Source organism: Leucoraja erinacea, chromosome 40 (assembly GCF_028641065.1).
Source record: "Leucoraja erinacea ecotype New England chromosome 40, Leri_hhj_1, whole genome shotgun sequence".
In the NCBI taxonomy this organism is placed as follows: Eukaryota; Metazoa; Chordata; class Chondrichthyes; order Rajiformes; family Rajidae; genus Leucoraja; species Leucoraja erinaceus.
The window spans coordinates 6,964,498-6,977,855 of NC_073416.1; the positions used below are offsets into that span (position 1 = coordinate 6,964,498).

Genomic DNA, 13,358 nt, shown 5'->3' on the forward strand with positions numbered 1-13,358 from the left:
AGAACGAATTGTGGCATTTAGTGCTGGTGAGTGGCTCCTTTATTATTTCCTTGGCCAGTGCCATCATCAGTTTGTTGTGTGACTCCAGTTGAAAGATATCTATAATCGCTAGCTTCTTGTGAAAGCCCTGGGGGTTTATGTTGAAAATTCTGCATCCGGACTCTTGCACTGTAGAAGAATAAACACTACTTTTTTGTTAATGGTTTCTTGGTGTTTGAAAAGTAGCTGGAGAAACCTTGGAAGCTTGGGGGCAATTACCCTGTGCCCACTGAATCACGGAGTGCAGCAGTTCCACTTGAGAGGCTGGGGACTGGTTGTGCCTGGGATGGTTTTAACAGCCTTTGTAGGGACAGCTATAGATTGCTCAGGCTGTGGCAGGGCAGGGAAGGATAGGCTTTAAAAAAAACACATAGATAAACTCTCCCAATTGTTTTTCATTGGAATCCAGGTTGGTGGACTGAGCCTCATTGGATATGCGGATCACGCTTTCCTTTTTCCCCCATGCCGTCCCATTTTCTGATTTCAAGTGTTTTGTATTTGCAGGTGGAGACTTGCATTTTATTTCTATATATTCTTCTATGGAGTGAGATTTCTATGGAAGGTAAGTGTTTGTCTGTACGTGTGTGTGAGTATGTGCAAAACCTCTGTCAAAAAGTAGTGTGGTTACTAATTCTTCCTTTGGGTGAGATGGTTGAAGGTCTACTGAAAGCCTGATGTAGAATTATCAGATGTGCAGAGTAGACAGCACTTTGAAATAAGTAACGGAACTCTATTACTGCATTGTAAACCCATTTGAGGTCAGGATATGCTTCACTTTGCATTGATCTGCGTTTACAGTGCAGAAATAAGGTTGAGGGTTGGGAGGGTGGTTGGGTTTCCTGTGCATTCAAGTTTTGTTTTAATGAAAACTAAGTTGCATTTATCTACCAACTTTCATTGCCTCAGGATCCCCCAAAATGCTTTACAAGTGCTGAGCAAGTATTCTCAACACCCGGTTTAAGCGCAGCAAGCTCCTACAAACAGCGCAACAAATATATGGCGAATATTATAAACAGGTGGAGAATATAATCAGGAGAACTTGTACATCTATCAACTGGTGCCACAATATTTTACTTTAACCTTGGAGAGTGTACACGTCCTTGGCTTGACATCTGCAGTGTTTACCTAGGTTTCTTCTGCTCTTGTCCCTGGAGTGGTGCCTGAATTCATGCCCTGTGTGATCTGAGTAGAGGGCACCACCATGGGATTGACTTGCCTTGTTTGATTAGTGTCCTCTGAATGGCCGCATAGAGTAAATGAGGTGTGCAGAGAGATGCTATTGTGCTGCAATTACAAGAATCTATTCCTGCTGGCCTCTTTAAATGTTGTTCTACATTTGTGGTGACTCACGGCTCACCTCATTCTTCCCAAAGTATTTACTTTATGCAACCAGTGAGGTGCGCCTTTGCAGCAAGATATTTATTAGCGGTGATTTTATTGTGTAGCTGCAATTACTTTACGCTTGCATGGTCCCACAAGAGCGCAATGATCAGTGGTCTGCTACAAGGTCGGCTGTGGCGTCTTTCCAAAGAATCTTGTGTGACTTATTTTCCTTTACAGAAGATAATGGCCTCAATTGTACCCTGTTTGCCTCTCGGCTCATTTTGTTGTACTTATTCCCCTTTTCTCTGTTACAGGTGCTATTCTGTTAGTTTTGGGTTGAATTCAAAAAGATACCCAATACTATGAATAGACTCAGAATAATTTTTTTAATGTTAAAGTACACCAAGGATTTATTACAGAACCCGTTCCACTCCAACATGCCTTGAATCAAAACTTTAAAGTGCCTTGGTTCTCCCTCATCACATAATTAATTATAGGTTTATGGTGAAGGGGAAAAGATTTCATAGGAATCTGAGGGGTAACTTTTTCACACAAACAGGGGTGGGTGTATGGAATGAGCTGCCAGAGGAGGTAGTTGAGGCTGGGACTACCCCAACGTTTAAGAAGCAGTTACACAGGCACATGGATAGAACAGGTTTGGAGGGATATGGACCAAACGCAGGCAGGTAGGACTAATGCAGCTGAGATATGTTGGCCGGTATGGGCAAGTTGGGCCGAAAGGCCTGTTTCCACACTGCATCACTCTGCGACTCTATCCAAATCGGAGTCTGAAGAAGGGCCCCGACCCTGAAACATCACCTATCCATGTTCTCCAAGGATGCTGCCTGACCCGCTGAGTTACACTGGCACTTTGTGCTTTTTTGTAAACCAGCATCTACACCCCAGCGGAATGAACATTGACTTCTCCAACTTCAAATAGCCCTTGCTTTCCCTCTCTCTCCATCTCCTCCCCCTTCCCAGTTCTCCCACCAGTCTTACTGTCTCCAACTACATTCTATCTCTGTCCCGCCCACTCCCCTGACATCAGTCTGAAGAAGGGTCTCAACCCGAAACATCACCCATTCCTTCCTTCCAGAGATGCTGCCTGTCCCGCTGAGTTACTCCAGCATTTTGTGTCTAAGTGCTGATTACAGTTGATCTAAAACTTTACTAACCAGTGCAGAAACTCAATGCTCCAAGGTTTAAATTCTGGGAATGTTTAGGAGTTGTTACAACTATTCTCTTTGTCTTTCTCCTTGCTATCTCCACCAAATCCAATATTTGGGTCGTGATGCAGGGTCTCTATCTGAAATGCCTCTGCCTCCACATATGCTGCTTGGCCATCTGAGTTCTTCCAGAACCGGTTTTTAACTCCAGCGTTTATTTTGCTCACTTTCCCACAACACAAAGAGCACCGACACAACAGAGGCTCCAGGGTATTACTAACTTCTCTTTAGAATAACTAAATGCAGCATTTAATGCCAGACTTCTTGTTTATTATGAGGAGACTGCTGCAATACTTTAGTTTCCAATTTCCAAGCCACTGCTGTGAACTGGAGTCACACTTTTCCTTTAACCAATAATTTGTTTAAAAAGAATTCCAGGGAGCACTACCATTGCAATATAAGTGTTTTGACAACTCTGTTCTGAGGGTTACCAATAATGCAATCGAGCAGTGCAATTCATTTTGCTATTTTCTTTTAATTTTGTTTTTTAAACAATATCAGCCATGTCTTGCAACATATTAATCTCCAGTTTTTCTATGTTTTTAAATTTACAAACCCAAGTTTAGCACCTCAAGTTGAGCCTTGTTTGCAGTTAATTCTCCTCTGCATTTATCGTAGCAAGTCTGGGCAGAACCTCCCTTTCTACCGAGTCCATGTACAACATTTGTGTAAAGAAGTCTCTACAATCTTGTCTGTTCAATACCAGATCCTAATTGGCAAATTAGCTGTGATTTGGTTTGTAATCACCGTGTATCCTGCAAAGAGTTTGCAGCAGTCCCTGCTGGATCCCTATGCAGGCATCAGAAGCCATAATTTGTCAGGTTTGAATAGTTAATGGTTCTGGGTGGCTCCTGCTTACTTTTAACTTGCTTTCCCAAATTCCCCAGTTAAGTTAGTGGCTAAACGAAAGAAGGGTTGTGGTTCATGGTGGAGACTCGAGATACTGCAAATGCTGGAAGGAATCTTGAGCAATCTTGCCTAGTTTGAAGATGTTCCCCTCTATGTGACGGGAGTTATTTACAATCTTCTTTCACTGCTTCCCCTCTGTAGAGTCTGAAGAAGGGTCCCAACCTGAAACATCATCTGTGCATTCCCTTCATAGGTGCTGCCTGACCCGCAGAGTTCCTCCAGCAGTTTGTGGTTCAAAGTGCTTTTTTAAAATATGGGCTATACATTCTCTTTCCCTCCCAGAGACTTCCTCAATAGGTAATCATTGCACCGTGGCCAAATCGGGTGCTGCTACAGTCTCCAAATCATACAGGAGATCATCGCTGCCCTGTAGGCCATGCATTGTGGCCTGATTTGTGATTTTGATTCTGAAATGCATGTTTTCCCAGTCGGCTAAAGACCATGCAGGTGCACTGAAGGCTGTTATGAATTTCACTGCCGATTGGTCTTCACTGAGAGGTGCCCCACAATGTGAGGAGTGGCCCACCTTTCTTTGTGATGTTAACTAGAGCCATTTGTGGATTTTTTTGTTATAAGCAGTAACATGGGATGGGAAGAAATTAACAGAAGCAAATAATAGAATCCTTTCTATATTTACAAGTGGATGCTAGAGCTGCCAAAGCGAATGTCACCTCAAGATACAGCAGGTAGTAATAAGGCTGACCAGACCAGACCAGTCCAGACAGTGCAATGTTTTGCATTACTTTTCACTACATCTAGATCTGTTACGCAGTTAAGGGCCTGTCCCACCAGCATGCGATTGCATGCATCTAGCGCGACCAAACGTGGTGGCTTGAGGCGTACGGCCCCGCGGGGCCGGTCCCACTTCCAACCGCAGCCGTCTGGAGTTGTGCGGGGCTGGTCCCGACATCATACTCACCAATCAGCTGGGCAGGAGGCGGGCCGACTGAATTTGGACGTCTCATGGCGCCAGGCGGTTACGTCATCGCGCAACGGCACGCCAGGCGGTGACGTCATCGCGCTAGGCATAAGCCATCAAAACGCTGTGTACGGCGTCAAGACGTTGCATACGCCCGTCGAGACGCTGCGTACGACCTCAATGCGGCTGCGGGCCGACAGGCCGTTGCCGCGCAAAATTTTTGGACAGTGTCCGTTTTTCGGAGCCCCGCACGATGTCGGGACCAACCCCGCACAACTCCATATGCCTCCGGCGATCGAAGTGGGACCGGCCCCGCGAGGCCGTACGGCTCAAGCGACCACGCTAGGTCGCGCTCGCCGCATGTAGTCGCATGCTGGTGGGACAGGCCCTTTACTAATCTCCCTTTCAGAATCTGCTGGTGTAGCCACTTCTTTGTCATCTGCTCTTCATTGCTACCATTCCACACATAGCTAAATAATGTGGTAGAGTGCACGGATACTGATCTCCAGGCTTTTTTTTGTAAAAGAAAGCCTTTCCACAGGAAGATGAAGCAAAATTTAATGAAGAGCAGATCAAGCAGACCTGGGAATGTCTGCAACTTGACAAAGGCAAATCTTGCATCCTTGCTTCAATTAGAAACATTGCAATCTGTGAAATGTATTTTTTGTTTGACTAGAGATCTAGCAATTACTACTCTTTCATATTGAGAATTTACAGTAGACTGTATGATTTCCCTCAATGCTAACCATGCTGCTACATCAAACCCACCCCACCCCTCACACTTCCCTCTGTCGTCCTCCAAGCCTGGGTTTGACCCCAGCCCTTGTCCCGTCAGGTTTCCACCATCCCTAACCTCCTCTTTCCGATACAGAATGGTCTGTCCTCAGCAAAGGCTTTAGATTTGTACCCCTGCACCCACATATCGTGTTCTGAGCCCGTCATTAAAAAGTTTGAAGATGAGCCCCAGCCCGGAATGTCACCTATCCATATCTCCAGAGATGCTGCCCAAAGATCTTTGATGCTGCCTGCTGAGTTACTCCATTGCTTTATGTCATCTTTTTGTAAACCAGCACCTGCAGTTCCTTGTATCTTCTTACAGTACAGAATATACGTTATATTCTTGGAGCTGACCTTTGCTGGATTTCAACCTGGGATCGTTATCCGAATAAAACACGGAGGTAGAATTTGGATTATGTAACACCATGTGTTTACGTGCCACGCAGCTCAATCAATGAGAAATCCTACCTGATGATAATCAGGGACTTGCAATGAGCTTATAAATCCTGACACATCGGTTGGGTAGACGGACACCAAGGGTGGTATCCACTTTCATGGGCGCCATTATTAATGTTATTTTTTTTAGCTTGTGGAATCTGTGAACTCTCCAATGATGGATCTCGTCACAATATACTTTACTATCCCTTCCTTTGGTTCCCCCACCAGCTTTTAATTCTTTAATTCCAAATACCTTGACTCCATCCTATCACCCTTGGTTAAATCCCTCCCTACCTATGTTCAAGACACCTCAGACACTCTCCGTCGTCTCCGCGCATTCAATTCTCTAGGCCCTCACCCCCTCATCTTCACCATGGACGTCCAATCACTATACACCTCCATCCCCCACCACGATGGTCTCACAGTCCTCCGGTTCTTCCTCGACCAGAGAAGCAACCCATACCCAGCCACTGACACTCTCCTCCGCCTAGCGGAGCTGGTCCTTACCCTCAATAACTTCACGTTCGACTCCTCCCACTTCCTCCAAATACAAGGCGTAGCTATGGGCACACGCATGGGCCCCAGCTATGCCTGCCTATTTGTAGGTTACGTCGAGCAATCCTTGTTCAATACATACCAGGGCCCCATCCCCGACCTCTACCTCCGCTACATCGACGACTGCTTTGGTGCCACCTCCTGCACCCGCACACAACTGACTGACTTCATCCACTTCACCACTAACTTCCATCCGGCACTCAAATACACCTGGACCATTTCCGACACTTCCCTACCATTCCTTGACCTCACCATCTCCATTGCAGGTGATAGACTTCTAACCGACATACACTATAAACCCACTGACTCCCATGGCTATCTGGACTACACTTCTTCCCACCCTGCTTCCTGTAAGGACTCCATCCCCTACTCCCAATTCCTCCGTCTACGCCGCATCTGCTCCACGGATGAGGCGTTCCACACCAGGACATCTGAAATGTCCTCACTATTCAGGGAACGGGGGTTCCCCTCCTCCACCATAAATGAGGCTCGCACCAGGGTCTCTTCCATACCCCGCAACACTGCTCTCTCTCCCCATCCCCGCACTCGCAACAAGGGCCGAGTCCCCCTAGTCCTCACCTTTCACCCCACCAGCCGTCACATACAAAAAGTAATCCTCCGTCAGTTTCGCCACCTCCAACGTGACCCCACTACTCGCCACATCTTCCCATCTCCCCCCATATCTACCTTCCGCAAAGACCACTCCCTCCATAACTCCCTTGTCAATTCTTCCCTTCCCTCTCGGTCCACCCCCTCCCCGGGCACTTTCCCTTGCAACCGCAAGAGATGCAACACTTGTCCCTTTACCTCCCCCCTCGACTCCGTTCAAGGACCCAAGCAATCGTTCCAGGTGCGACAGAGGTTTACCTGCATCTCTTCCAACCTCATCTATTGCGTCCGCTGCTCTAGATGTCAGCAGATCTATATCGGTGAGACCAAGCGGAGGTTGGGCGATCGTTTCGCCGAACACCTCCGCTCGGTCCGCAATAACCAAGCTGACCTCCCGGTGGCTCAGCACTTCAACTCCCCCTCCCACTCCGCCTCCGACCTCTCTGTCCTGGGTCTCCTCCATGGCCACAGCGAGCAGCACCGGAAATTGGAGGAACAGCACCTCATATTCCGTTTGGGGAGTCTGCACCCCGGGGGCATGAACATCGAATTCTCCCAATTTTGTTAGTCCTTGCTGTCTCCTCCCCTTCCTCAGCCCCCCTGCTGTCTCCTCCCATCCCCCAGCCTTCTGGCTACTCCTCCTTTTCCCTTTCTTGTCCCCACCCACCCCCGCCCCCGATAAGTCTGAAGAAGGGTTTCGGCCCGAAACGTTGCCTATTTCCTTCGCTCCATAGATGCTGCTGCACCCGCTGAGTTTCTCCAGCTTTTTTGTGTAACCAGCTTTTAATTCTTGCTCTGCAGCTAGTAAGGACGTATCGCATTTGATTTCTCCCATCTAAACCTTTGATCGTAGATTGTGAACGTCTGGGACTCCTGCACCGATCCCTGTGGCACACTACTTCTCGCAGCCTCCCAACCCAAAAATGACTTGTTTATTCCTGTTTGATCATGTGCGTGTTAACCAATACTCCAACCATGCATGTGTGTTATCACCAATCCTGATATCTGGCCCAGCTCTTCCTACCAACCTGTCGCTCAACCTCTCTACGATATTAGAATTCTGATGTCCATTCCCACTGGCACCTGATTTTCTGGATTTTTACTTTGCACACCATGCAATAGCGCAAAGCCCGATTTCTGTTTCGCAAGACATCTTTGGCCTTCTGCACCACTGAATTTTCCTTGAACATAACATTGACCTGCATTCTACAGATAGTTCAACCTGCCTGAACAGGTGTCATGGTAGGCGCAAGGCCTGTAATGCAGAGCAACTAGAAAAATGGCACGCTCTATTTTCGCTTAAAGACTGTCTGTTGCAGGACGAAAAAAAATGAAGCATAGTTTAAAAGAAAAATGAGCCATTCAGCCCAACTACTCATCTACTTGGGAGTGCTTGGTCCGTCTCTCTACTTTCTTTTCTCATGTACTAGTCGAGTTTCTTTCAAGAAATAAGGCGTATTGGTGCAGCGTTGTGCCCCAATTTCAACATTCAGTCTGCAGCAATTGGGAAATACAGCTCAGTCGGGAGAAACATTTGTAGAAAGGTGAAATAAAATCTGACAATGCTGGAAATACTCAGCAGGTTTATCAGCATCTGTGGAAGGAGGAACAGAGTTAATATTTCAGGCCCAAGACCTGAACTCTGTTTCTTTCTTCATAGATGCTGCCCAACCTGCTGAATATTTCCAGCACTTTCAGTTTCTATTTCCATCATCCAGCATCGTTTGGTGGTGGTAGAGATCAGAAAACCTGCAGGGAAGGTTATTCATTGACCCACTACCTGCTAATTCAAGGTGTTTTGTGTATCCTGTCCATGTATTTTGTTTACTCCCAATGCTGTTTTAGTGAATCTACTTCGAAGGGAACTGGTGGTGCTTTTTTTGTCTCTGAACTGTATGGAAATAAATTAAATTCACTGTACTTGGGTACATGTGACAATAAAGTACTATTGAACCATTAACTGAGTTGGACCTGTAGCCACGTTTGGAATGCTGTGCAAGGTGAAATTAAGTTTGCAATAACAAACCTTTAGCCAACTACAATAAGAAATGTATTATCCAGGAAGCAGTGCATTGAAATTGGTCCCAATAATTGGTTCTGGCAGAGAATTGCACCCGTAATGTACAATTGAGCTACAATGTGTGCAAGAGTTGCCTTGTGTTTGCGTTTCACTTTGATTTTCAAAGGACATTTCTCCCGTCAGTTCCTCGCACAGTCAGATGTCCAGGCTTTGGGGCCGTTTTCATTCGGCATTGATGAAGCCCAAGTGTGCCGCAGGACCTGCGCTGAAGAGCTGCCCTGCTTTCCTGAAGCTGTCACGTGACAATAAAGGCAGAACTCTATGCAATCTGTGGCATGGAAGTTCGTCTTGAACGGTTGCACAAAATGAGTGCTGTTGTCTAAGCAGTCGGAGTTGTGCCTTGCCCTACCGTGTTATTGGTCTGTCCCACAGTTGCTGCCAGAAGTTGACAGCAAGCGGGCAGTCGACGTAAAACCCTGTGTGTTGCCCTCTTGACTGAGTTGAACTTTTGTCCATTTCAGTCTCTTCAGCATTGTGGCTTTCTGCTCTGGGTTATGGATACGAGCGAGAAACACTCTGATCCCTGAGCCTGTTTACTTCTGTCCCTTTCCATATCTCTTTATACATCCCTCATTAGTCCAGGAGGCATGAGGCCAAAGTGTCTGATTGAGCAACTTGGGCCAGATCAGAGAATAAAACTTTCCAAACTATTCTAAGCCAGGTCTAGACTGCACCATGCTCCTGAATACCAAGCCATTAGGTGGGCTGCTCATTTTGCCTCTTGTTTTGGTTCTCTCTGCTGGACCCACTGGCAACGCATCTCCTAAAGCTGCCAAGGTAGGTCTGGAGATGACATGCTCTCGAGTCTCCGCTGTTCCAGCTGCCATTCTGCGGAAGAGGGTGGCGAACGTGTGATGTGGCTCGTTGACTGTCATGCCCTCCTCATAGTTGGGAATTAACCCAGTGTCCCTCCATTTCCTCCTGCGGGGCTCTGGCACGGTGACGTCCTCTGATTTTTGCACTCATTCAACGTTTTGTCTCCATGGGGTTTAAACTCTTGCACCAAGATCGTTAAAAGACATGGTGCAGTTTCCTGTTCCATTTGCCTGAGCTGAGTTAATTGCTGTGTAAGGAAAGCAACCTTGTGCTTTGCCACCTGCCATTTTAATTGTTTCCCCAGGTGCTAATAGCTAACTTTCAGTAACGCCGAACTGTGGAAGAGCGACAGCACTTCGGAGTGTGACCTGACTCCAGAGGTGGATTTTGGGGGAGGTTCCCTGTTGTAGATCCATAATGCCTTCCCTATGGTCATGAATGGTGACGAGTCTGAACAGAAATAAATTAGTGCTGCTGCAGTTTCTGCTCCTGCCATGCAGGGAGCTCCTTTTTGCCCATCTGTCTGTCCAGATGTAGTGGCTTTTCTACATTCTTGTTGCAGATGCTTGGTTTTCAACATTGTTTTGAAAATTGGCATTATTATAAAGAAATGCAGCAGCCAAGTTTGGTTTTTTTTTGCCAAACAAACCAGATAGTCCTTTTGATGGATAAGTATTAGCCTGGATGCTTTTTGTGTTGGAGGGGCAGAAAACTTCTCAAGATTTCTGCTCTGGGATTTTCCCTGTGGGCCACTTTCAACATCTTGTCTGAAGGACAGCACGTCTATCCTTGCAACATGGCCGCGGTTCTGCTTTCCTGCATCAGCCTGGATTCTGTGATCCTAGAGCGCAGCTTAAATCTACAACCACCTCACTGCTGAGGTGACTGGTGCAGACTGTTTCCTCTATTAAAAAGCAATGTGGGTCATAATAGATCCTGGTTATGGTTGCTTTTTCAAATTGTGTTTTCGATTGAATATACAATGCCAGCTCTGGCCATGGTTTGGGGCAAATGCGTTATTTTTAAAAACTCAAACATTTGTGTAAAGGGCTGGCTAGACAGGCTTGGTTTTCCTGTAGTATCAACTTGCCTCATCCCAGTTTGTTGGGCACGTGTGACTCCCCTAGTGCAGTGGGTAAATTCACTGAGTAGGTGGCTGTGAACCAAGAGAAACTAAGTTACTGAGAGGTGCCGGTGCCTATGCAACTGGACCCTGGCCTGAAGAGTTGCTGAAGCAAAATTGTTAGGGAGAAACTGTTTGGAAAGAGGTCAGCTGAAGTAGGAAGCATTTCTAATGTATAAATTGACCAGTCCAATCTAATGATCACTGCAGAATCAAACTATGCCTCTGCTTTCTTTCAGGCTCCCTGGTTCTGGGACACACGGCATTGCTGGTACAACTACCCATATCAGGTGAGAGCTGAATAATGGAGATGCAGTCATAGAATTGTACAACATAGAAACACGCCACAACCACCTCTGGCATCCCGTTCCAGTCAACCAGTGGAACAATTTACGCTTCTCCCCTTAAACTTGTGTCCTCTAATTTTGGACTCTCCTACTCTGGGAAAGAGACTGACAAACTATCTATCCAAGCCCCTCATAATTTAATGAAAGTCACTCCCTCAACCCCTAACATTCCAGTAAGAATATAACCAGCCCCCTAATCCAATCTTTTCTGGTAACTTAAAGCTCTCCATTCCAGGCTGGTCTCCATTCCTCCTGGTGAATCTCATCTTTCTTTTGCTCCCACATCCTGTAGTGCAGTGACTAGAACTGTACACAATACTCTTTAAGTGCAGTCTAACCAATACTGGTGCAACAGTTGGAGTCGTTCTTGTTGGGTTCCTGTCCTGCAGTTTGCCCTTTTCCCCATGAACTGAACACTTTGTCGACCAGTATTAAGCAACAGAATTTACTGTTTGGGATTTACTTATGGTTATTATTGTCAAATACGTCATTAATAAAACTGCACCCGATTTGTGTTAATGTTAAGACTAATTTATAATGTGGGGCCCTTTTAAAGGATTATATAATGTAACCCTATTTAAAAAAAATAAAAAAAATCCAAACATATTTTAAATGAACCTTCCTGAAAAAAATCCTATGGAATTCCTTTACTTGCCTCTATATCTGGGGACCAAGATTTGAACTCTATCTAGGCTCGAGTCATAGAGCTGTACAGTAAAGAAACAGGCATTCGTCCCAAATTGGCCTACTAGGCTAGTGCCATTTGCCTGCATTTGGCCCTTACCCGTCTAAACCCTTCCTACCCAAAAGTCGTGAAATAATATAAAATGCTGGAAAAATTCAGCAGGTCAGATTACTTCTGTGGGTGAGAGAAGCCACATTAATGTTACCTGTTGCTGATCATTCTTCAAAACTCTGGCAGAAGAATGTGACACTAAACTTTTTTAAAAGAGCACTATGAATCTTAATGCTTTTTAAAAGCACCAGCTGTGAAATTCTTTGCTTGCATACCCAAGGCATACAAACGAGAGGAAAAAAAACAAAGTTCTGGAGTAAATTTCTCCTCTGCAAAGGGTCACTTTAATCACTTCCAGCCTGTGTTACTTAAGGAAAACTCCCTGACACAAACCCTCATTTTATATTTTTTTTAAAAGATTGAAGCCTTTTGAAATTTTGGAGATCAATAAAGCCTTTTATACAACAGTGTGAAATATGATCAATATATCAGTTTTAATCTGGCTCAATACAATAAGAGCTATCAATTACAGTTTTTAATGTAGTTAAGAACAATATTGACTTTTTATAAAGAAAAGGCTGATCTAAATATGATGCGTTCAACCGTGTAATTTCAAGTTTCTCATTAGCGTGATATTTGTGTTTTATACACGGACTCTTTTTCTTTTATGCATGAGTATACATTGGCAAATAACATTTTTCTCCTTTTCCTACAGCAACTGGAATTTGACATGTATTATTATTACATAATGGAGCTGTCATTCTACTGGTCGCTGATGTTTTCACAGTTTACAGATATTAAAAGAAAGGTAAGCAGCTGGATTTCCTATTGAGTTTGGTGTAATCTCTTGGTGTAATTTCTAAATTGGTTGGAAACTCCAGCATTGCAGATGCTGGTCAAATTACAGTTTTTCTTTACTTAATCACTTGCTATAACAGGAGAGGAAGGCTATTCGACCAATCGGGTCCACTCAAGCCCTGAACACAATAGTCTAATTTTCACCTCGTTATTTCCCTGTAACTTGACAATTTATCAATTTGCCAGTTTTATGTTACATTTCTTTCTTCGGAAGAGCTGGCTCAAACTTTTTATTTTTTAAAAATATTTTTATTAGAAGCAATGTACAATCGTATAAACCATGGCATATAACATAAAACATTTTGTGTACAACTTCTTGTTTTAAATTTAACAATCGAAAAATAATAGACGCAAGAAAAGAAGAAAAAAGAAGAGATTAAGGAAAGTAGTGATATGTAGGCCCCAAAAGTTAACAATTAATAGTTTGTGGATAGATAGAGAGAAAGAGCCCAGAGAGGTGTAGAAAAAAAGAGAAGACCAAAAAGGAAGAGCAAGAAAAAGGAGGAAGAGAAAAAAAAACAGAACAGAAAAGAAAAGGAATATACCTACTTCATATCTTTCCACACCCATCACATAGTTCTGAAACGGTTAATTTCTTGAGTT

At 44.8% G+C, this 13,358-nt stretch overlaps 1 protein-coding gene across 1 annotated transcript in view; it reads left to right on the top strand.

The window, feature by feature from the left end:
- LOC129714657 (ceramide synthase 6-like) overlaps window positions 1-13,358 on the top strand; it is a 75,763-nt gene that overhangs the window by 26,551 nt on the left and 35,854 nt on the right. Inside the window, exons 4-6 of the mRNA XM_055664387.1 lie at window positions 544-601; window positions 11,054-11,104; window positions 12,613-12,705. Coding sequence (XP_055520362.1) covers window positions 544-601; window positions 11,054-11,104; window positions 12,613-12,705 — 202 coding nt within the window. The remainder of the gene's footprint in view (window positions 1-543; window positions 602-11,053; window positions 11,105-12,612; window positions 12,706-13,358) is intronic.